Below are 26,332 nucleotides of genomic sequence, written 5' to 3' on the forward strand. Positions count from 1 at the left end.
CGGCGGAGTTCCGTTGGAAAAATTTGAAGCATGTTCCATTTTCTAAAGTCTGTCAGACTTTTGCGAATCAAAAGTCCGTTGCAGCCCACACACGATCGAAAAGTCTGACGGAATCATTCCGTCAGACTTTGGATGTCGAAAAGTCCGCTCGTGTGTACGGGGCTTTACCCTTACCTCTTCTCCTATGGTGACAACTTAAATTTTTGGAATTCTCATCACATTCTGCCACTGGTATAAGGGCCATACAGGGACACGGATCCTCCATAACAGTGACTCACCAGCAATGAAAACTTGACAATAGCTTTGAACCCTCACCTCTCTATTGAAAATGTACACAAAATTTTTGCTATTTCTTCACTAGGTCTTTCAGGGATATACAGTATAAGGGAACTGAGGTACTTTAAGGTACTGAAAGTCATAGAAAAGTAGGGATTTTAACCCATTTATGCATCACAAGAACTAAATTATTTTAAAAGTGTAACTATAAGCAATATAAAAACACCATATAGCTTGCAATCTGTCATTCACATTTAACACAGCAGTTCCTTTTCTGAACTCCTATGTAAAATAGTTTTATTGCTACAGTAATACCAGTGGATTTTTTTTTCCCCAACACTTTTAAACGGATGACAACACTGTTAGATTTGCAGTAAAATCGCACAACATGGTCACCCTACGGACAGGATAGTCTCAGATAGACATACAATTTTCAATTGACAAAAAAAAAAAAAAATTAAAGCCCAATGCCAGCAGAGAGGATCTTTTGAGCTGCCCCCCCCCCCCCCCAAAGGAAAAAAATAAATAAATAAATAAAAGTCAGCAGCTACAAATACTATAGCTGCTGACTTAAAAGGACACTTACCTGTCCAGGTATCTAGCGCTGTCCTCACGTAAACCGGCTCTTCACTGATCTTCAGTGCTGGCATCTTTACTATGGGAAGTCAGCTGTGAGTCCTAGCAGCTTGACTTTGCATGTGCATACTGCGCTTTGTGAATGGTCCCGCAGCTTTCTGGAACCCGTGATATGTCCCAGAACATGGAGGGGAAAGAGAGGGGGGCCAACCCTCTCTTTGGATTGCCTAGGTCAGTGATGGAGAACCTTGGTACCCCAGATGCTCAACTTCACTGCAGAGTACATGAGCATCATGGGAAACGTAATTCCAAAACATATGGGGTGCAAAGGTTCGCCATCACTGGTCTAGGTGATTCGAGAGGAAGTGGGTGTGGGTACCTGTCAAAACTAGGTACCTGTTCCCCCTCACAAAAAAAAAAAAAAAAAAAAAAAAAAAAAGGGGAGGAGGTTCTCACCCAAATCTTGGGCGAAAACCTAGTTTCCTCAGCCAGGGCATTGAAAATGCATCATGGATGGGTATTCTAGTATGACAGTGACCCAAAACGCACATTAAGGTCCTGGAGTGGCCTAACCAGTCTCCAGACCTTAATCCCATAGACGATATGTGGAGGGAGCTGAAGGTTCAAGTTACCAAATGTAAACCTTGAAACCTTAATGACTTGATGGCGAGGCTCTGCAAAGTGAAGTGGGACAAAATCCCTCCTTAGCCCTTGTACACACGGTCGGAGAATCCATCGGAATGTGTCCTATCGGACCGTTTTGTCGGATAATCCGACTGTGTGTGGTATGCATCGGACTGTTTCCGTCGGAATATCCGTCGGACCAAATTTTCCAACTTGCTGGAAATATTTTCCGATAAACTGGTCCGATAGGACATACTCCCATCATGTGTAGAGAATTTTGATTGGACCAAGTGCCACGCATGCTCAGATCAAATTCCTACATCAAAGCTATTGGCTACTAGCGTGAACGTAGTCCCATCATAACAAAATCACGTCATCACGTTCTGAACGATCGGATTTTCCGACAACTTTGTCCGACCGTGTGTATGCAACAGTTTCGGACAAGATCCGTCGGACAAAATTCGACGGATTTGGTTGTCGAAATCTCCGACTGTGTGTACAGGGGCTTAGACTTGTGCAAACCTGGTGGCCAACTACAAGAAACATCTCACCTCTGCGATTTCCAACAAGGGTTTTGCCACCAAGTACCAAGTCATGTTTTGTGAAGGAAAAGTTATTTCACTCATTAAAAAGCAAATCAATTTATAACTTTTTTGAAATGTGTTTTTCTGGATATTTTTGTTATTCCGTCTCTCACTGTTAAAATAAACCTACCATTAAAATTATAGACTTATCATTTGTCAGTGGCTAAACGTAAACAATCAGCAGGGGATCAAATCATTTTTTTCCCGCGCTGTGTGTGATGGCAGGGAGAGCTGGAGGAGGGAGCTGCACTGAAGGGTTTTTTACATAGAAAGAAACCTTCAGCCATTACAACCACTTAGATGCTTTATTAAATCCCCCAGAACATTAATATAGCAAGCCTTTAACATCTAGAGATGGTCTGCTTTAACTGGTAGCCACAATAATGCAAACACTTGTTATCGGACCTCTGTCATCTAAATGGTTAATGAATATTTAACAAAATTCTAATATTGCACCATCATCGTCTGTCACCAATTTAGTGTGACAAAAGCTCAGCAATACCTACAAAGCCTAAAGTCTATTCTACCATATGGTACAAACTGTAAAATGCTCAGTAAAACTACTGAGATAAACACCCAGCCTTCTGTACTGCAGAACATGTTTGCACAGAACAGGAGAAAACCGCTTATACAATATAGCACGCCTTTTATCAGGCCAAAAGCAGAAGATTTGTTAGAACTGTTCATACAGCAGCTGCTCACTCACACTGATTTTTTAGAGTGTTTCTATAGTAAAATATTACTGCTGAGAATAATGTCGGGGCTACAAGAAAGGCATTTAAAAAAAAAGGGTACCTAGTTTTGACAGTTACCCGGCTCCCACTTCCGCTCACGCCACCTAGGCGACTCCTCTTCTCCCCCTTCCTCCCTGCAATCTTCAGGGACACGTCACAGGTCCCAGAACACTGCTCGGCCATTCAGGACGCTCATTGGAGACTCGCACATGCGCACCTGGCTGTGAAACCGAAAGCTGTCGCAAACCGGGTGCCCACACTTGCAATGCCGGCGCTGCAGAGAAGAGAGGGAGAGAAGCGAAGGCTTTGGGGCGGCTGCATTGCTGGTCCGTGGGACAGGTGTGTTCTTCTTAAAAGTCAGCAGCCACACTTTTTGTAGCTGCTGACTCAAACAGAAAAACGAGTGGAACGCCACTTTGACCTGGCCATACACATCTGCCTGTGAGCTGAATGAAAAAAAGTGTCTTATGCCACGTAAGTACGATTGGACTTTCCATCAGAATGAACTTGGACGGACTTTGACGGAGTTGCGCTGAAATGGACTTGCCTACACACGATCACACCAAAGTCTGATCGTTTAGACCCCTTTCGCACCAGGGCGTTTTGCAGGCGCTATAGCGTTAGAAATAGCGCCTGCAATCTGCCCTAAAAAAGCTGCACCATTGTCTGTAGTGTGAAAGCCCCGAGGGCTTTCCCACTACAGCGATGCGCTGGCAGGACGTCAGAAAAAAAGTCCTGCCAGCAGCTTCTTTGGAGCGGTGAAGGAGCGGTGTGTTTACCGCTCCTCCACCGCTGCTCTCCATTGAAATCAATGGGGCAGCGCTGTAATACCGCTGGCAAAACGCCGCTATTGCGGTTTTAACCCTTTCTCGGTCGCTAGCGGGGGGTAAAAGCGTCCCGCTAGCGGCCGAAATGCGCCACAAATCCGGTGGTAAAACGCCACTAAAAATAGCGGCGTTTTGGGGGGCGTGGCTTGGCCGCTGACCGGAATGGCCGCTTAAGCACTGAGCTCTCCACATCCACGCAGCATCGCTAAGCATCCAGCGCCATCCGACATTACATTTTGTCCTACGGAGCTCCAGGGATCTCCCCGCATCACCGGGGACATGACCCGAGGTAGATCCGCCGCCCACGGAGCAAGGAAACTCACGGACTTCTATGCGAAGCCGTCAGGCGAGCAGGCCCAAGATGGCGCCGACCGGGATGAAGGCCTCACAGCGCGGCAGACGCCCGCGGCCTCGGCGGGTCCCGCAGCAGTGGAAGATACCCTCTCTGACATGGAGGAAGCCGGAGATCCACAGCACTCACCTGCCATGTCGCCGGCTGATAGAGGTAAGAGGGCAGCCATCTCACCAGCACACTCTCCCTCTAAGCCTCCCCTAGTGAAGAGACAACATGGCGCTGGCACTTGTAGTCCCACAGGATCACTTGGTGACTCCAACTCATCGCTGGCTGCATACAACACCTCAGATAGTCCTGCTTCTGAGCATACACTGAAAGCCATGCTACTCTCATTGCAGGCAGACATGCAGAAAGAGCTCAGAACCTCTATTAACCATCTGCTGGACAGAGTGGATGATATGGAAGACCGCATTGAGCATATTGAGCACCATCTCTCTGCTGCTACCAGCTCCCATAATACTGTTGTAGATATCCAAGATGAACATACCACAGCTATCCGCCAACTGCGTCTTAAAATCGCAGACCTCGAGGACCGCTCGAGGCGAAATAATATAAAATTTAGGGGAGTCCCAGAGACTGTGTCAGCCCCAGATATCGTCCCCTACCTGCACCAACTGTTTCACAAGCTCATCCCGGCCCTCACACCACAAGATCTTCTCATTGACAGAGCGCATAGGATCCATAAACCACAGCATCTGCCTGACTCAATGCCCAGAGATATCCTGGCTAGGATACACTTCTTTAACACTAAGGAACAGATCATGAGGGCAGCTAGAACCATGCGGAATCTCCCTGATCCTTTTGCTAAGATTCAACTATATAATGATATCTCAGCCGCCACCTCACAGGCTCGCAAGGCCTTCTCCCAAATTACTGCGATCCTGATAGATCACAAAATTGCATACAAATGGGGATTTCCCACCAAACTTCTGGTAAACTACCAGCAACAACAAGTCGCATTTCTGACCCCCAAAGATGGCTTCAAGCAACTGCACAATTGGGGCATAGCCCCTCATGCACCCCCGGCTCCGCCCCTGAACACTAGATCTGCAAGGATCCCTCCAAAATGGGCTACAAAACCGAAATCCTGAACCTCCGGAGAACTGGGGGGCCGCCCTACCGGGCAACCCCCCTCTCAACAGGTGCCTGACTTTCTAGAATGAAGTGGATGTCCGCTTCTTTTCTTTTTGACACCCCCCACGCCGTACTGCCACTGTGTGCCACGCACACGGCATTAACCACCCCCGTACCCCTAATTTGATACCATATCTAACTTTCAGCTATTACAGTATTATTTTCTCGGAAGCCATCTGAATATTGGGCTTCGTCTCTATATCTTCCGGTCACAGATTTAGAGACTTCCATATTGATCAATTGCTCTATATATTGCATTCTCATTATTGTTCTCCTTTTTTTTCTTTTTTTTAGGTTGTTCTCATATTTACCTGTATTACTATCTCAGTACCTGATTGTACATACCTATCTGCAACGGCTGTTAGGTACACTCTGTCTATACAGAGTTTTTGTTACTAATTTGTTTTCTGTTTTGTTTTTTAGTTGTGGGTTCGTCAACCTCAGTACCATATTGACAACTCAACTTAGCAGCACATGTCTCTTACGATCACATCCCTTAATGTTAAGGGATTAAATAGTCCTTTCAAGCGTTCCCTTTTATGGAGGGAAGCAGCGACTTCCCGATCCGATATTCTATGCGTGCAGGAGACACATCTCTCCTCCCGCAACCCTCCAAACTGTACCAACAAACGATTCCCGCATATCTTTCACTCCCGAACTGATAAGAAAGTTAGGGGAGTACTGATCGCAGTACGTTCTACAGTGGCGCTCACGGGTGTCAATGTAGAACAAGACCCAGACGGAAGGTATCTAATTTTGACCGCCTGTTTTAATAACAAACCCCTGGTGATTGTGAACGTCTATGCCCCTAACACTCACCTGAAGCCCTTCCTTAAGTCCATTCTTGCCAAAATTCAACACTATCCGAAAGACCAAATCATTTTATGCGGAGACTTCAATGCGGTACCAGACCACGCACTAGACTCTTCATCTTCCCAAAGGAGGAGATCTTCCACCCTCTCCTCCTTTCTACATCTAGAAGAATTCTATGACCCATGGAGGTGTCAACATGGTACTGAGAGAGACTATACGTTTTATTCTAATGCTCAGAGATCTTATTCCAGGATTGACCTGTTCTTGACGTCCAAGGTGCTATTACAGGCTGTTGCGTCCACTAGTATAGGAGTAATATCTTGGTCTGATCATGCCCCCATCTCTATGGTGCTCAACCTCTCCCCCCCTACCACCCCATTTACGATTTGGCGCCTGAATCCCAACCTGCTTTGTACTAAGGATGTCAGGGAACAGGTCAAGACTGCTATAGATGATTATTTCACTCTAAATCAACACTCTGTTACCAACCCTACTATATGCTGGAACGCTCATAAGGCGGTCCTACGAGGAGTTCTATTGAAGCTAGGGGCCCAGGAGAGGAAAAAGCGTTTGGCGACTCTTAATGATTATTTAGATAGAATCAAGGCTTTAGAGAAAAGCAACATGACTTCGCCCTCTGCCTCTACTCACGCAGATCTCAGTAAACTGAGATCAGAACTGAGCACTTATCTCCAGAACAAACATGAATTCTATCTCCGTAAACTCAAGCTAACTTGGTATTCCCAAGGTAACAAATCTGGGAAAGTTTTAGCCCAACAATACAAAAACAGGGTAGCCCAATCCACGATCTCTCATCTAATAGATCCTGAAGGCAATAGACTGACTAACCCCAAGGACATAGCTAACTGTTTCGGCGCATTCTACCGCCGACTGTACAACTTAAAAGACTCCCTGACTGAGACTCAGCCCACTGAAGCGGCTATCAATACGTTCCTCTCTAGTGTCGATCTCCCTTCCCTGTCCCCTTCTCAAGCTGCTGATCTAGCCTTACCTTTCTCCCCCCCTGAAATTGAAAACGCAATTAAAAGTCTCCCCCTTCACAAGGCCCCAGGACCAGACGGTTTTGGAAACGAATATTACAAGACATTCATAGAGGCATTGACCCCTCATTTATGCAGCTCCTTTAACCACATGCTGACCACAGGGGAGATCCCTACAGAGTCCCTGGAAGCGACCATTACTACCATACACAAACCTGGGAAGGACCCACACGACCCAGCGAATTACCGCCCTATTTCATTACTTAACACTGACTTGAAAATGTATGCCAAGCTTCTGGCCACCCGACTTTCGCAACATATGACTGCCCTCATACACCCGGACCAGGTGGGCTTCATTCCCCACCGTCAGGCCTCTGATGGGACTCGCAGGTTTGTAGATCTCATCCATTGGGCAGAGCACAGTCGAACGCCTTCTCTGCTGATATCACTAGATGCGGAGAAGGCGTTCGACAGGGTTCATTGGGGTTACCTCAAGGCAGTCCTGAAGAAATTTGGCATAGAAGGCGAGTTTTTAAGAGCAATCTTAGGTCTATATACCTCCCCTACTGCGAGAATCCGCACTTCAGGCATTCTCTCAGATCCCCTTAGAATCACTAATGGTACTCGTCAGGGCTGCCCACTGTCGCCTTTGATCTTTGCACTAGTCATGGAGCCTTTGGCGCAATCCATCCGCACACATCTCCATATATCTGGTATCAATGTGAGAGACACCTGTCACAAGATAGGGCTTTATGCGGATGATGTTATCATAGCTGTCTCGGACCCTGTTAAATCCCTGCCTATCCTGACTGACATTCTACATAATTTTAGTAAAGCATCCCTATACAAATTGAACCACTCGAAATCTGCCATGCTTGGCATGGAGATTTCTCCAGCGCTCAAAGCAGAAATCACTAAAATATCACCCTTCTCCTGGGCCCCCGGCTCCTCTTTACAATATTTGGGTATTCAACTAGTCTCTCCCTCCTCGGTGTTACTAAGAACTAACCTTGCCTCCTTACTTCTGAAACTGAACAACCTAACTTCTAACATGTCCGCCTTGAAAGCTTCTTGGGTTGGTAGGATAGCATTAGCCAAAATGTTTCTTCTACCGCATGTACTTTATTTCTTTCGAACTCTTCCGCTTCCAATTCTCTCGGCAGACCTAACCAAACTTCAGCGTACAATGGACTCGTTCATATGGGCAGGTCGTAAACCTCGCCTAAAATCCACTGTCCTGTGCACTCCCTCTTCCTTAGGAGGGATGGGATCTCCAGATATTAGAAAATACTATAAGGCAGTCATTCTGGATCAAGGGAGACAACTGTGGTCACAAGATCCCAACACAAGGTGGCACCAAATCGAGGCTGCAACTCTCCCGGCCGATCCACAACTGACCCTAGCGGCAATTTGGCTGTCTCTCCCTATCGAACGTTCCATCCTTCCAACTGTACGTGCCTGCTTGGTTCAATGGAGTGCAATATGCAAAGATCATCATGGTCTACACAGAGACGCACTTAAAAATCTACCCTTACTAGCACTACAACTTCTTTCTCCAGACCTTCCAATTAAGCATTGGCATGCTGCAGGAATCAAAACAATTGGAGCTCTGTTGATGGATACAGATCTAAAAAGCTTTCAACAACTGATCTCGGAATTTAGTCTTTCGCATAAGGACTTTTACATCTACTTAAGGCTTAGGCATATAATCTCCCAAAGCTTGACATCTACAGACCCCATCTCCAGGGACCTTCTCCGCCTTTATAATCGTCCTCTCGCTATCTCGAAGGGCATATCCTTCATCTACAAACTCCTCTCCAATCCTGCTACATCCTCAAAATCCTCAAACATTCTTTACTGGGAATCCCTGTTTCACTGCTCCTTCCCTTTGGAGGACTGGCATCGTGCACTACGAACTCCATCAGTCGTCTCCAAAAATATAACGCACTGGGAAACGGTCATGAAACTGTTTCATAGGTGGTACTACACACCGCAAAAGCTGGCGACCATTTTTCCCACACACTCTCCGAAGTGCTGGAGGAATTGCAACTCCACTGGAGACTTATTACACATCTGGTGGAGCTGCCCGGTTATTGGGCCCTTCTGGCTACAAGTTTCCTCTCTGGTTCAGACACTGACCAAATCTCACTACCAGCTGACTTCACGTATGGCTCTATTTGGTCTGGATACCCAATATTGGCCTCCTACCAGTCTACCTATGGTGCACCATGTACTAATCTCTGCGCGCCTGCTTATAGCACGTGCGTGGAAAAACCCTCTCCCACCAACACTACCTGAACTTCTCAACACACTCAATACTCATTGTCGCATGGAATTTCTCCTCTCTAGAGTAAACATGACAGAATCTAGATTCAACAAACAGTGGTCTCCCTGGTTAACACACCCGAGCTGCGTTCAGCTTGGGTAACACATAATCTTACACCCTCAGACCAGGTAGAGCCGGCAGTGAAAGTCACTGGTTTAATGTACTAATCTTGATATATTATATGTAAGTTTGCTGTGATTCTCCTGCAGTTCTGTTATCTGACTCAGTCATTTCAACTGACTTCTTTTCCTACCCTGTTTGTTCTTTTTTTTTTCCTCCTTTAATATTACTTTGGGACTACGTGCTATTCACATTTTATTCTACTGTGGTTGAGCATGGCGCCCCCTCTCGGCTCTGCCCATGGGAGTGTTGGGAGGGGACGGGATGCCCCCGGACCTACTGGATCTAGCTATAAAGAATACATAGTATGCAGCAGTTGTATGCCAGGTCCACATGTTGTTTATACTAGTAATTTAAGTTGTTTTGTGTACTCAGGCATTACTTGCTTATTTGTTCATCAACTCTCTACAAATTTTGTACAATGGTTGATATCTTTGCTTGTCAATGCGTTATATTACAATAAAATTGTTTGAAAATAAAAAAAATAGCGGCGTTTTACCACCGACGCTATGGGCGGTGTGGTGTGAAAGGGGTCTTAACGCAATGACGTATGACGGGACTAGATAAAGGAAGTTCAATAGCCAGTAGCCAATAGATGCCCTGGCGGAAAGATTGGAAACATGTTCTATTTCTAAAGTCCATCAGATTTTTTGACAGAAAAGGTCCTATGAAGCCCACACACGATCGAATTGTTTGATGGATTCGCTTCACTTTGCTGTTGAAAAGTCCGGTTGTGTGTATACGACATTACACGTTCCCCCATCCACGCTAAACAGCACAGATGAAGGAAATGCCCAGACAATGCTTACATCTGGTTGGATGCAAATGCGGTTTGGCTGACAAATTTTCCATCCAGCATCTTTAATAACACATTGGGGGTTATTTACTAAAAGCAACTCCACTTTGAACTATTAGTGCATTTGGACATGCAGTCGCTGTAGATTTGGGGGGACATGCAAGGAAAATAAAAAAAAGCATTCTTGCTTGCACATGATTGGATGAGAATATCAGCAGAGCTTCCCCTGATTTCAGATCTTCCCCTCAGATATACAGCGACTGCACTTCCAAGTGCACTTGTAGTGCAGAGTGGTTTTGCCTTTAGTAAATCAACCCCAATGAGTGAATTTAAGCCAGTTCATGAGATAAAACAGAACCCTAACTGAAAGTCGCTCCGTGTGTGGCCAGCTTTAGCCTTACAGCGATCCCCCTCCTTACTGAAAAAAATAGATGGGTGCAGATTCCTTGTTCAAGCAGGCTGGAAGCAGATAGGTGACACAAGAAGCTGCATTACTGAACCTGCTGCTCGGTGCGGCAGATGTATGTGACTCACAAGACTAACAAGGTCTCCAATGCTCAAAACAAAGACCCTCCTATTTCTCAAAAAGGACACTGGAAGGCAGACGACAGTTTCTTGTAAACATGGAAAGGCACTAATTTTCTGCACTTACATTTCCTAAAATACTAGCATGTACCAGTGAAAGGGCTTTTTTTTTTTTGCTCAACAAAATTGTAATTTTAAGTAAATAGCTTGATGATCCTACACTGCCAAACTTGTCAGGCCTGTTGGAGACCTGCAACAACCTCAGCCAAAGCCTAGTACACGCCACTATTTTTTTTTTTCTTTCACTGAACAAAAAGAAAAAAAAACTGACAGCTCTACTAAGAACTCAATGTCAGTACAGCAATCTACCCTGCTGATCTATTGTGTTCTGACAGAGAAATGCCCCTCCCTCACCAGAACATGACAGTCAGCGCACTCAGTCATTGGCTGAGAGTGCAGATGCGGAGCCGGTTGGCCACCAATTTTCCAGCATGTTTGGCCAGCTTCTGTCGGACCGGCTGCCATACACGTGGCCGAATGTTGGCTGTTTTTTTATTAAATGGGCCGATGTTGCCCAACATTCAGCCCATGTGTACTAGGCTTTACAGTGCAGACTTGTAGCTCAATGAGTCCCAATCCTTTACAATGGGTATAAACATAAATAGTTGGCAACTTAACCCAGAGGAAGACAATCTGACGCTGCACACCAGGGCTGAACTTCATCTGCAAGGCACTTTATCTTCTGATCCGTCTAGCTCCGGCCTTTCTATACTATATAGGCAGGGCGTTTGGATGTGCCTTTGTCGACATCACTGTTAAAAACTACTTGAACTTCAGCCCTGTGTTGCTGTCTCTCCCTCGCCTCTGTGATTCTTACCATAAAAGACACACAGGGGTTCTTGTGCAATTCGAACCGGAGCCACTGTGGAGATGTGTGAACAGGCTTCATAGAGAGACGGTCACAATCTCCTCATACGCAAATTGGATACAGAGAAACCCACATCCAATTTGCAATAGTGTGAACCACGCCTACAGCTATCCATGCAAATTGATTTTTTTTCCCATTCAGCCTGCAGGCCGATTCCTCTGTGCACACTATATAGAGTGGACGCACAATCGTTTCCGCTGCAGTTAAAGTGGGGTTGTACCCTAAAGTGGAACTTCCGCTGATCGGAACCCTCCCCCCCTCCGGTGTCACAATTGGCACCTTTCAGGGGGGGGGGGGGGGGGGGGGTGCAGATACCTGTCAAAGACAGGTATTTACACCCACTTCCGGGCATAGACTCCCGTGGGAGTCTATGCCTCTTCCTGTCCTGCCGCACTGTCTGCTGGGACACACACGGGTCCCAGAGACAGCGCGGACAATTCCTACTGCGCTGCGCGACTCGCGCGTGCGCAGTAGGGAACCGCGAAGTCAAGCCGCTTCGCTTCACTTCCTGATTCCCTCACCTAGAATGGTGGCGGCAGCAGCTGAGAGATCGATCGGCCTCTGCATCGCTGGACCCCGGGACAGGTGAGTGTCCATTTATTAAAAGTCAGCAGCTGCAGTATTTGTAGCTGCTGGCTTTTAATATTTTTTTTCCGCAGTGCAGTCCCGCTTTAATGCATTCTCACAGCTGGCACCACTGGCTGTCAAAATACCCAAACTGTGCCAGTATAGGATTGAATGCAAGCACTGTTCAGCCAATTTGCTTGGGTCAGGCAGGAGGGTGGCAGTAGGGCCACACACAGAGCAAGTTTTAACTAGTTCATTAGAAACCAGATGAAATATGCCTTGTGTTATCCGATGTCCCCTCCGCACCCCTCAAATGGCCTGAAAAAATCGTATCCAACCATTTGTTCCCAAAAGGTGTGGTTTTGCCATTCACTGGTGCTTCTCCTAACAGGAAGGTAGGTAGGTAGGTAGGTGTGTGGTGGTGTTGTCTATAGGACAATGCACACAACTGAATAAAGATCAGTGATACAGCACACAACAGCAAAGAAGCATCCCACACTTCCTGGAACACGCGAGGACGTCAGCATGTCACTCCACCCTACGTGGGTCGTAACTTCGTCGTGCATCATGAAACACGTATGGTGGAGCGACGTGCTGACATCATTGCGTGTTCCAGGAAGTGTAGGACTTCTTTGCTGTTAGCTGGCCGTGTTTTTTTATCTGTGATTTATGGTACCTCTTGCTGTAAGTGCAACCTTTACTTTTAATAAAACATTTAGAAGGATTTTACACTATGTGGAGCTTCGCCTTTCATGTTTAAATATGGTCATATCAGGACACCATTGAGATGAGCAATACAGTCCTTAGGCTTTTCTTTGAGTGGATCCTGTAGAAGAGCCTTGGAATTAGCCAGGCCAGGGTGTGTGGCCGCTTGCCAATTTGACTTCTTTTTTTTACAGGGTCCACTGAATTTGGAAAGCCTGCATTTTTACTGAGGTGGCGGTGTCACAATTTGGGAGACCTGAATGCTGATGGATGCTCACTACTTCTTACAGAAATTCAATTTGTGAAAAGGATCACTTCTAAGCCTAAAAACATTACATCATCTTTTATGCACTTTTGCAATGTTGTTTGTTGTTCACAGATGTTAAAAAATTGATTGTATGATATTTTCACTATCATTGTATCACTCAATTTACACTTGGAATAATTTTGATATACATATGTTTTAATTAGCACCGTTTATACAGCGGCTTTTTTTGATGCATTGGAATTTGTTCTTTGGAAGATATCTCGCAGCTGAGCTGCAGCTTTTTTGTTATATAATTTTTCCATTGCGGATAGTATCACCATCAAAGCGCCGTTTTGAGTTGTGATTTTATGACCATGGGGTTTCGCCTCTATTTAGAGTCCCTTTCATATACAATTATCTCTAAACCAGTCTTCAGCTTTGTGCAGCAGTTCTGAAGATATTTTTAAAACCTGTAGTGAAAAGGACTACTGACTTAAAATGTATTTTTTAAAGAAACTGAAAACATATTTTCAACATGCAAGATTTGTAAAAAAAAAAAAAAAGTGAGTGACAAGATGATTTATAAAATAAAAAAATAAAAAAATTATATAAAATTATTTACAAAATGCTAAATTGCAGATTTTCCCAGTTTTGCGCTAACCCTACTTTTATATACTCTCCCCATTATAGGTTTTAGTGCTGGTCTCAAACATAGGCCATTTGTATGCTTCTTTTGAAATATTGCCAGTACCCCACCTCCTTCCTTGAAATCAAGACCTTCAGTGGCACTGGGAAATGCTGCTGCAAATGTAAGCAGGAAAAAAAAAAAAAAAAGAAAGAAAAAAAAAAAAAGAAAAGAAAAAAAAAAAAAAAAGAAAAAAATTAAAAAAAAAAAAAAAAAGAAGGAAGAAAAAAAGCATGGCGCATATACACAAAAATCAGCACAGTTCATGCAAACATTTCAAGCCATGAGGTTCATGAGGATGCTGGAACACTCACTTGTGATACGTTGGGACAACATCATAGAACAGATGAAAAATGTTTCTGACAGTGTAGAATAGCTGGATGGAGCTGGAAAGAAGGGAAGGTGGTGGAGAAAATAAATTACAACTACTAAACATAAGCATAAAAACATGCACAGGTATCTCTTGGCAAAAAAAAGCAAGAAAAGTACAAGGGTTGTCCAAAGTCTCAATGTTGTCATCATGGGTCATATAGGCTGCTGCTTTCAAAAGGAGGTAGGCCAGTTAGATTTAAAGAACACTTGTAAGGAGATAAATATTACCATTGCTGGTTCCCGGTCTGAAAACACTAGTTGCCCATCTTCATTGAATCACAGACCAACAAAACACATATAGCACATGAACTCCATATACTCTTCTTGCGTACAGTAAGTATTGAAGCCAAAAAGGGACAGCATAAGAGCCAGGGAACTAACGTGTTCAGAAGGAAAGCAGCAATGGCACCTCCTATATTTCTATCATGACAGATTTCCTTTAACAGAAATTGATATTCATGCAAGAATATAACGAGAGTGAAAGCAAAAGTGTGGGCACCCTTGACCAAAATGGAGGATTTGATGGTTTTCTAAGTGTAAATAAAAAAAAAAAAAAAAAAAGGAAACGTACTATATTCCCGAAAATGCAAAGTTACCATTTAACATAATTAATCATCATTAATTACTGACAGTCTTACAAAAATTAAGAAAAAAGTAGAAAAAAAAAAAGACTAGTACAAGGATATCTAATGCCGCGTACACACAAGCGGACTTTTCGATGGACTAGGTCCGACAGTCTTTCCAACGGACTTTTGGCGGAGTTCCGACTTAGTTTCCGAATGAACAGACTTGGCCACACACAATCACACCAAAGTCCAACGGATTCGAACGCGATTACGTACGACCGGACTAAAATAAGGAAGTTCATAGCCAATAGCTGCCCTAGCGTCGGTTTTTGTCTGTTGGACTAGCATACACACGAGCGGATTTCTCGGTCCGGCGGAGTTCCGGTGGGAAAATTTAAAACATTTTTTATTTATAAAGTCCACCGGATTTTTGGCAAGCAAAGGTCCGATGTAGCCCACACACGATCAAATTGTCCAACGGTCTCGTTCCGTCAGACCTCTGCTGTCAAAAAGTCCTGTCGTGTGTACGTGGCATTAGAGGTTATGGTTTCTGCCACTGGGTTACATTTTTCTCTTTCAACCCAATACATTCAGGCAATAAAAATGACTTATTGAAATGGACAGATAGACAATTAAGATTGTTTTGTGGGAATTATATGACATTTGAAACATATAGGAGTAAACCCTCTTGACATGTTCATACAAGAAAAATTACTGTATGGCATTTGAAAGAATATACAGTGCCTTGCGAAAGTATTCGGCCCCCTTGAACTTTTCAACCTTTTGCCACATTTCAGGCTTCAAACATAAAGATATAACATTTTTATTTTTTGTGAAGAATCACCAACAAGTGGGACACAATTGTGAAGTGGAACGAAATCTATTGGATTTTTGAAACTTTTTTTAACTAATAAAAAAATGAAAAGTGGGGCGTGCAAAATTATTCGGTCCCCTTGCGTTAATACTTTGTAGAGCCACCTTTTGCTGCGATTACAGCTGCAAGTCGCTTGGGGTATGTCTCTATCAGTTTTGCACATCGAGAGACTGAAATTCTTGCCCATTCTTCCTTGTAAAACAGCTCGAGCTCAGTGAGGTTGGATGGAGAGCGTTTGTGAACAGCAGTTTTCAGCTCTTTCCACAGATTCTCGATTGGATTCAGGTCTGGACTTTGACTTGGCCATTCTAACACCTGGATACGTTTATTTGTGAACCATTCCTTTGTAGATTTTGCTGTATGTTTGGGATCATTGTCTTGTTGGAAGATAAATCTCCGTCCCAGTTTCAGGTCTTTTGCAGACTCCAACAGGTTTTCATCCAGAATGGTCCTGTATTTGGCTGCATCCATCTTCCCCTCAATTTTAACCATCTTCCCTGTCTCTGCTGAAGAAAAGCAGGCCCAAATCATGATGCTGCCACCACCATGTTTGACAGTGGGGATGGTGTGTTGAGGGTGATGAGCTGTGTTGCTTTTACGCCAAACATATCGTTTTGCATTGTGGGCAAAAAGTTTGATTTTGGTTTCATCTGACCAGAGCACCTTCTTCCACATGTTTGGTGCGTCTCCCAGGTGGCTTGTGGCAAACTTTAGACGAGACTTTTTATTGATATCTTTGAGAAATGGCTTTCTTCTTGCCACTCTTCCATAAAGGCCAGATTTGTGCAGTGTACGACTGATTGTTGTCCTATGGACAGACTCTCCCACTTCAGCTGTAGTTCTCTGCAGTTCATCCAGAGTGATCATGGGCCTCTTGGCTGCATCTCTGATCAGTCTTCTCCTTGTCTGAGCTGAAAGTTTAGAGGGACGGCCAGGTCTTGGTGGATTTGCAGTGGTCTGATACTCCTTCCATTTCAAAATGATCGCTTGCACAGTGCTCCTTGGGATGTTTAAAGCTTGGGAAATCTTTTTGTATCCAAATCCGGTTTTAAACTTCTCCACAACAGTATTACGGACCTGCCTGGTGTGTTCCTTGGTCTCCATGATGCTCTCTGCGCTTTCAACAGAACCCTGAGACTATCACAGAGCAGGTGCATTTATACAGAGACTTGATTACACACAGGTGGATTCTATTTATCACCATCAGTCATTTAGGACAACATTGGATCATTCAGAGATCCTCGCTGAACTTCTGGAGTGAGTTTGCTGCACTGAAAGTAAAGGGGCCGAATAATTTTGCACGCACCACTTTTCAGTTTTTTATTTGCTAAAAAAGTTTAAATTATCCAATAGATTTCGTTCCACTTCACAATTGTGTCCCACTTGTTGGTGATTCTTCACAAAAAATTAAAATGTATGTGTTGTGTTATGTTTGAAGCCTGAAATGTGGCAAAAGGTTGAAAAGTTCAAGGGGGCCGAATACTTTCGCAAGGCACTGTACAAGCAAACAAAAATTCCTTTTCCTCTGACTATGTCCAGAGCCAATTTCACCACATAGTTAATAGGCGTATTCGGTGTTAAAACTGCATATATTTATAAATCATGGACAAGCCCAATTTAGTTTTAGTTTAATCTTTTAGTTGTATGTAACAAATAAGCTTATTTTATTAATGTTTGCAAGCTGAGGCCAGAGGCTAGATTGCATGCTTTGCCGCCTTACCAAGGTGGATTACTGGTAGTGGCTTCAGAGAGGGTCTGGTAAGCGAGCTGGATCAGTTTTTGAACAGACTCGCTGATCCTGCAGGTAGGCAAAGAGAAGGTGTGTTGGCTAAGCTTGAACTCATTTTCTAGAGCCGACGGTTCATGTGAAGGGCTCTTCTGTATCTTCACCTTCTCTCCACCAGGGCTTTGGAGTTTTGGCAGTGTTACTTTGGAGTCTGGCGTAATCTAAAAATTTAGAAAAAAAAAAAAAGCACTTGGTAAAAATACATTTCAATCTAGAAGTCTCCATTGAAAACCATTTAAACAAACAAAAAAAAAAACTGCACCCCTAACATCAAGGGGATGAGACCTTTATGTCTAAAAAGTGGTTGTCAGGCCAGACCACCCATCTGGACACTCAGTCCAGAAACTATCAGTTAAGAACCAGTTCATGGCAGGGTCTAATGGAAACAATGCAAACAAGGTTTAATACCCAGCATCATCAAGCAAAGAGCCCCAACTACCTTTTCTCTGCTGCAGAAAGAACTTCCACAAAGTCCAGACAAGGAGGCCTGCTCAAGTCAGGATCCCCCATTGTGGAAAAAATTACCAGACAGTACCCCCGAGGATGTGTGATTTTTATGTAACAGAGTAATGGTAAACCTCAAAGTAAATATTTCTTTTACTGTGGAGAGCCTAATTCTCCCATCAATGCTACACTGGGAAGAAGGAAAAAAAAACTGGATTGGTGTAAATTGTTAGCATAATGTTTATATAAGATCAGGTCGGGTTGGAGAGGACAACACTCATGCAATTAAGCACAAATGTAATCTAGAGCATCTGATATCACTGTTGCAAACCCAGAATAAATCTGGGAAAGGAATAGTTGTGTTGACAAAAAAAATGCTGACAAGAGGAGAGAGCAGAGTGAGCAGGGGGAGAAGGGGGAGAAGGGGGATTAGCTGATCACTTTGCTGTTGCTCCTACTGTCCATTCGCAGGTTTAGGAAGAGAAGTGACCAGGATGAACCGAGGATAGAAATAAAAAGGGCACCAATTTGGCACTGCCCCATTTGAAGGGCTGTTTAAGTCTCAAAACAGAATGAATACAGGGATTTAACCACTTCAACCCCAGAAGGATTTACCCCCCTTCCTGAACAAGCCATTTTTTGTGATATGGCACTGCGTCGCTTTAACTGACAATTGCAACGTTGTACCCAAACATAATTTATGTCCTATTTTTCCCACAAACAGAGATTTCTGTTGGCGGCATTTGATCACCTCTGTGGTTTTTATTTTTTGAGATATAAACAAAAGGACAATTTTTTTTTTTTGGGGGGGGGGGACACAATATTTTTTACTTTTTGCTATAATAAATATCCCAAAATGTAAAAAACAAAAATAAAAAAAAAAACAAAAAAACTTCATCAGTTTAGGCCATTATATATTCTTCTACACATTTTTAGTAAAAAAAAAAAAAAAAATATTGCAAGAAGTTTATGTTGATTAGTTTGCACAAAAGTTATAGCGTCTACAAAATAGGGGATAGATTTACGGCATTTTTAATTTTTACTAGCAATGGCGGCGATCTTCCATTTTTAATCGGGACTGCGACATTGCGGCAGACAGATCGGACACTTTTGACACATTTTTGGGACCATTGACATTTATACAGCGATCAATGCTATAAAAATGCACCGATTACTGTATAAAGGGGCGGTCAAGGGGTTAAACGTGTTCCCTTACTGTGTGTTCTAACTGTTGGGGGGGGTGGGACTGACTTGGGGAGACTGATCGTTGTACCTATACACTAGGAACACACAATCTGTGTCCTCTCCCCTGACAGCATATGGATCTGTGTATTTACACACACACACACACACACACACACACACACACACACACACACATCCCCGTTCTCGCTCTGTCAGGAGAGATCACTGGTGCCCAGCGGAGATCGAGGGCGCCGGGCACGCGCATCAGCTCCTTAGGGATGCAGCTCGTGCGCCCCCTACAATTCTTAAAGTGCCCACCATACAGCTATGCTGATTTGCGCAGGAGTGCCATTTAATAGGAATAACAGTGATGAAAACATTTTTTTTTTTTAAGGGACAGTGTAAAAAAAAATAAAAAATAAAAAAAAGAGTATAAAAATAAGTTCAAAATGAAAGCACCCCGTCCCTTAGCCATTCCTTAGCTCACACACAGAAGGGACCGCATATGCAAGTCGGACCCATATATGTAAACAGTGTTCAAACCACACATGTGAGGTATCATCGCGTTCGTTAGAGTGAGTGCATTAAATGCATGAAGGTCCTTGAAAGAAGCTCTGGTACTGCTCAACGCTCACTTTCAACTAGAATATGCTTTCTCCAAAGTGAACCAAAAAACTCAGAATTTCCATATAGCCTGGGAAATGTGGGCAGTGGATCCAAGAAGCAGCCCACTAAATTAACCAATCCCGGTTACCTCTCTTGTTGTTTCTCTGTAATCATATGTCAGCTGAGAGTAAACTTTGTTGTACTGTATACTACCTGAATATTGCTTATGTATTGATCTAACTCCCTTCTTCTCCCCCACTCCGTTATTGCCCACAGCAAACGATTGGTACAATATCCTGTTATACCTTACTGTTTTTTTCTCTTTTTTTTTTATGTTCTTGTGTTTGCCTCTCTTTCTAGAGGCCATGCATAGGGATAAGAATCTGACAAATCCTCTCTGGCATGTACTCATTCCTACACACCTGTGTTTGTCTGTATTCTATCTCGAATATATGTTTCATGCCAGGGTATGCCCATTTGGCAATATACTGTTTTTACTTATTTCTTGATAATAATAAAAATGTAAAGTTAAAAAAAAAATGCATGAAGGTAAAAAACCTTGAGCCTTTAGAACGACTTTAAGCTTCGATTTACTTTATAGCTATTGAAAACAAAGGAATATTACAAGTGTACATCTCACCTTCACAGTGTTGTGTATCTCAGAGGTCATGAGGTTTCTTGCGGTCACAATCACATCTTGGCATTTTTTGCTTGCAAAGTGAGCATTGACATTCCGGGCATATTTCAGCAGCTCTGTTGCATCGCCCTTCAGATATCTCATACCTTTGAGAGCATTTTCAAAATCTTCTGTAGCCTTTATAACCTGAATAAAAAAAATAAATTAAAGCCTTCTGCTGACACTAGACAATAGATATTAATTTGCTAAATATAACATACATACCTCTTCATACTGTTCAAGCTTCTTGCTGTTGGTAGGTATGGAGTATACCAGACAGTCTTTAATGATGGCTTCAGAAATCTCCTCCCAGATCAGATCACCAAGAACCTCGGCTAGAACCACTTTATTCCCCTCCTGGACTTTCTGGCTTTCTACAGGGACATCTGGAGGAAATACACAGAAATAATTCATCCCAAGGAGTCACTACTCCACTGCGAAATAGATTCAAGACGACTCAATTGCACAATAAAAACAGAGAATAAAGTCTAAGCCCTTGTACACACGGTCGAACATTCCGACAACAAAATCCGTTTGATTTTGTCCGAAACTGGTCACACGGTCGGACAAAGTTGTCGGAAAATCTGATTGTACATAACGTGATGACGTTATTTTGTTAACGACGGGACTACGTTCTGGCTAGTAGCCAATAGCTTTGGTCTAGGAATTTGATCTGAGCATGCGTGGCACTTTGTCCCATCGGAATTCTCTACACACAATCAGACAAATTCCGATCAGATCATGTTGTCGGAAAGTTTTATAGCCCAGCTCTAAAACGTTGTCGGTCGGATATTCAGGCGGAAACAGTCCGATGGAGCCCACACACAGTCGGATTATCCGACAACACGGTCCGATCGGACATTTTCCGTCGGAATGTGCGACCGTATGTACAAGGGCTAATGCACAGGATAACGTAGCAATTTGAGTACCACAAATTGCCTGATAAAAGCAATAGTTATTAGGAGGGATCCCATACAAACTGAGAAAATGCTGTAGTAATTTGTACTGCACATGCCTCGGAGTTCATGATCCTCCACATTTTGGTGCAATCAACTTCAATGACCCGTCGCATGCTTGTGCATCATTTTCCCTCAGACGTCTATAAAGGGGGCATATACTGTATGGACAAGAACATTGGTTGCAGATCCCAGTACATTGTAGCAAGATCTTCAAGCAAACTATAAAACCAAAGGCCTATCGATAAATAAATTACGCCTCTCTAACAACCCTGGATTTTATAGCCTGCATGGACCCCCTTCATAAGGCAGATTTACCTCTCTAACAACTCAAAATGAGGTAGCCATACCCAGTAAGTGCTTGTGTAGTAACTCCAGGACCAGCATCAGCTTCATGAACACCTGAGATGGAGTTGGATGGTCCAACTCTGTTTTAGTGCTTTCAAAACGAAGTATTACTCCCTGAGGTTGAGGCTCCACCAGAACGTGAAGGGATGGATATTTTACCAAAGGCTTTAGGATATAATTCAGCAGTAGCTGGCCTGTAATAGAAAAGGAATAATTGATTTACAGAAAAGTATTATGCAGAATAGATCTGTCTTAGTGAAAGTTGTCCTGGTCTTACTGAAGAACTTCAGTTTGGTGTTTAGCTCTCCTAGGATGGCCAAAGCCTGAAGGACAGACCCTAGCATTGGTTCAGAAGGGGACTCGTCAGCTGATGGCAAAGCACATAAGTGCAGCTCAGTCTTCAGGATCATTTCCAGACTTGAATAATCTTCAGGAGAAAAAACACAGAATTATATATATTAAAAAAAAAAAAAAACAACATATTTAAAAAAAAAAATGGCAACATTTGGTAGTATATTCTTTCAGTTACAAATAAGGACATGGTACATTTGTTTTAATTTGACTCCCAGAGATTCTGCATTACTACAGAGATCATTTGCCTGTCTTTGGACTTGCCAGCAGTGAGCGCACATAGCAGATAACGCAATCTACCATTTCTGTGTGCCAAAGGGTATGCCTGGTCTGTCTGCAGCATTATGTTTTTTTTCCACATAAAAGGGGGTTATTTACAAAAGGCAAATCCATTTTGCACTGCAAGTGCACCTGAAAGTGCAGTCGCTCTAAATCTAAGGGGTAGATCTTAACCACTTCCCAACCGGCGCACGATGATTTACGTCGGCAGAATGGCACGGGCAGGCAAATTAGCATAGAGGTCTATTTGTATTTGCTGCCCTGCCATCGCATGCACGCCGGTCGGGACCCCCGGACTCGATCGCCGCGGGGATACCCGTGATCGTCTCACGGGGAGGCTGAACAGGGAGATGCCGATGTAAACAGCATCTCCCCGTTCTGCCTAGCAACAAGTGACGCTGATCTCTGCTCCATGTGACTGGAGCAGAGATCAGTGTTCACTAAGCTATAGCCCAGCCCCCCACAGTTAGTAACACACCCCTAGGACACACTTAACCCCTACATTGCCACCCTCTGGTTAATCCCTTCACTGCCAGTGTCATTTACACAGGAATCACTGCATTTGTATAGCAGTGATCGCTGTATTAATGCCAATGGTCCCAAAAATGTGTCAAAAATGTCCGATGTGTCCGCCATAATGTCGCAGTCACAATAAAAAAAAATGGCTGATCGGCACCATTACTAGTAAAAAAAAAAAAATAATAATAATAATAATAAAAATCCCATAAAACTATCCCTTTTTTGTAAATGCTATAAATTTTGCGCAAACCAATCAATCGCTTATTGCGATTTTTTTTTTACCTAAAATATGTAGAAGAATATGTATCGGCCTAAACTGAGGGGAAAAAAAAAAGTGTTTTTATATATTTTTGGGGGAAATTTATTATAGCAAAAAGAATGCTTTTTTTTCAAAATTGTCGCTCTATTTTTGTTTATAGCGCAAAAAATAAAAACCGCAGGGGTGATCAAATACCACCAAAAGAAAGTTCTATTTGTGGGAAAAAAAGGACACCAATTTTGTTTGGGAGCCACGTCGCACGACCGCGCAATTGTCAGTTAAAGCGACGCAGTGCCGAATCGCAAAAAGCGGTCTGGTCTTAAGCCAGCAAAATGGTCCGGTCTGAAAGTGGTTAAATGAGTGGAAGGTCTGCTGATTTTATCCTCCAATCATGTGGAAGCTAAAATGCTGTTTTTTATTTTCCTTCAATGTCCCCCTCGGATCTACAGTGACTTTACTTCCAAGTGCACTTGCAGTGCAAAGTGGATTTTCCTTTAGTAAATGACCCCCAAAGTGTTTATGACCAGCTATAACACTTTATAAAAATCCATAAACTGTACCTCAACCTAAAACCTTCAATAAAATGTATATTTTATTATAGATATATAAATGTTAATGAAGGTTTTAGGTTGAGGTACAGTTTATGCATTTTTATATAAAAGTGTCATAGCAGGTTTATGCATTTTTATAAAAGTGTCATAGCTGGTCATCAGCACTATATATAAAGTTTGCTTTAAAATACCCCCAATCTGTTTTATGTCATCATCCAGTAAAGAAAATGTGGAACATACTGGGGTTGATTTACTAAAACTGAAGAGTGCAAAATCTGGTGTAGCTCTGCATAAAACCAAGCTGTGCATGGTAGCCGATTGGCTACCATGCACAGCTGCACCAGAATAAGAAAAGGGATGGTCGGCTCAGGCTGACATCCAAATAATTTTATTCTGTTATTAAGCCATTTATTATCACAGTTTTTTGTCTACTTTTAAAATCATAATGATAAACAGAAATCACCCAAATGGCCCTGGTGAAAAGTTTACATACCCTGGAATGTTTGGTCTTGGTACAGACACAGAAGGTACACAGGTAAAAGTGCAACTAAAAAGGTTAATTTCCCACATTTGTGGATTTTTAAATCACAATTAGTGTCTGTGTATAAAAAGTCAATGAGTTTGTTAGCTCTCACATGTATGCACTAAGCAGGCTAGATACTAAGCCAAGGGGAGCAGAAAAGAACAGTCAAAAGACCTGCGTAACAAGGTAATGAAACTTTACAAAGATGAAAAAGGATATAAAAAGATATTCAAAGCCTTGAATGTGCCAGTCAGTACTGTTCAATCATTTAATAAGAAGTGGAAAATTTTGGGATCTCGATGCCAAGCCAAGGTCAGGTAGATCAAGAAAGATTTCAGCCACAACTGCCACAGGAATTTTTCAGGATAAAAGAGAAAAAAAAACTCCCAGGTAACCTCAGGAAAAATACAGGCTGCTCTGGAAAAAGATGGTGTGGTTATTTTTAAGGAGCACAATATGATGATACTTGAACAAAAAGAGCTGCATGGTCAAGTTGCCAGAAAGAAGTTTTTACTGGACAAGTTCAATAAAAAAGCCTGTTTACAATATGCCCAACACCACCTTGACATGCCTCATTGGGCTTTTTTGTGGCATTGGGACAGTAAAGGCTTCCCTCAGGCAGCTCAACCAAGCACCTCTTTTTGTTCAAGTATCGTTGAATCGAGCTCCTTTAAAAACAACCACGCCGTCTTTATGGAGAGCAGCCTGTATTTTGTCCTGCGAGGTGTTTTCTTTGTATCCTGGGTAATTCTTCCGTCAGTTGTGGCTGCAATTTCTTGGTCTACCTGACTTTGGCTTGGTATCAAAAGAGCCCCAAATCTTTCACTTCTTAATAAGTGATTAACTGGTTCCCGACCAGCGTGCGCTGATGTACGTCGGCAGAATGGCACGGGCAGGCATATTGGCGTACAGGTACGTCCAATCTTTAATGCCGCCCTGCCCTCGCGTGCTGGTCGGGACCCCCGTGAGTCCGGTCGCGGGTCCCGTGGTCTTGATCGCCGTGGACATACCGGCGATCGTCTCACGGGGCGGCTGAACGAGGAAATGCCGTTGTAAACAGCATTTCCCTGTTCTGCCTAGCAACTAGTGATGCTGATCTCTGCTCCATGTGATTGGAGCAGAGATCAGTGTTTACCAAATGAAAGCCCAGCCCCCCACAGTTAGTAACACACCCCTACACTGCCACCCACTGGTTAACCCCTTCACTGCCAGTGTCATTTACACAGGAATCACTGCATTTATATAGCAGTGATTGCTGTATAAGTGACAATGTTCCCAAAAACGTCCGATGTGTCCGCCATAATGTTGCAGTCACAAAAAAAAAAAAAAAAAAAATTATTAATAAAAATGCCATAAAACTATCCCCTATTTTTGAACGCTATAACTTTTGCGCAAACCAATCAATCGCTTATTGCGATTTTTTTTTACCAAAAATATGTAGAAGAATACGTATCGGCCTAAACTGAGGGAAAAAAAGTTTTTTTTATATATATATTTTTGGGGGATATTTATTATAACAAAAAGTAAAAAATAATGATTTATTTTCAAAATTGTCACTCCATTTTTGTTTATAGCACAAAAAATAAAAACCGCAGAGGTGATCAAATACCACCAAAAGAAAGCTCTATTTTTGGGAAAATAAGGGACATCAATTTTGTTTGGGAGCCACGTCGCACGACCGCGCAATTGTCAGTTAAAGGGACGCAGTGCCGAATCGCAAAAAGTGGTCTGGTCTTTGACCAGCAAAATGGTCCGGGCTGAAGTGGTTAAACAGTACCGATTGGCATTCAAGGCTTTGGGTATCTTTTTATAGCCCTTTCCATCTTTAAAGTGGAAGTAAACCCATAGATTTAAACAGTTAAAAAAAAAAAAAAAGGCATGCCGGGAATGCTAACTGCACATTGGCTGTGCTCTCAGCCAAACTATCAAACCATCCAATGGCTGGTGTCATAACGAATCACATGTGCAGCACCATAGCAGTTGAAGATTAAACAGAGGCAAAGATGGCAGCTTCCTTGGCTGAAAACAATAGGGGAGTTTACTTCCACTTTAAGTTCCATTACTTTCTTAAGCAGGTCAATGAAACTGTTCTTTCCTACCTCCTCATGGTTCAGTGTCTAGCCTGCTTAGGGCATCCAAGTGAGCGCTAACAAACTCATTGACTATTTATACGCAGACACTAATTACGATTTAAAAAGCCACAAATGTGGGAAA

At 43.0% G+C, this 26,332-nt stretch overlaps 1 protein-coding gene across 1 annotated transcript in view; it reads right to left on the bottom strand.

Annotated features, from left to right (window-relative positions):
* ZW10 (zw10 kinetochore protein) overlaps positions 1–26,332 on the bottom strand; it is an 82,587-nt gene that overhangs the window by 17,622 nt on the left and 38,633 nt on the right. Inside the window, exons 6-11 of the mRNA XM_077458136.1 lie at positions 21,914–22,063; positions 21,639–21,830; positions 20,558–20,718; positions 20,297–20,479; positions 17,356–17,582; positions 14,138–14,209 (exon numbers count right to left, since the gene is read on the bottom strand). Coding sequence (XP_077314262.1) covers positions 14,138–14,209; positions 17,356–17,582; positions 20,297–20,479; positions 20,558–20,718; positions 21,639–21,830; positions 21,914–22,063 — 985 coding nt within the window. The remainder of the gene's footprint in view (positions 1–14,137; positions 14,210–17,355; positions 17,583–20,296; positions 20,480–20,557; positions 20,719–21,638; positions 21,831–21,913; positions 22,064–26,332) is intronic.

Source organism: Lithobates pipiens, unplaced genomic scaffold (assembly GCF_037356315.1).
Source record: "Lithobates pipiens isolate NorthernLeopardFrog02 unplaced genomic scaffold, aLitPip1_a1.2 Scaffold_27, whole genome shotgun sequence".
In the NCBI taxonomy this organism is placed as follows: Eukaryota; Metazoa; Chordata; class Amphibia; order Anura; family Ranidae; genus Lithobates; species Lithobates pipiens.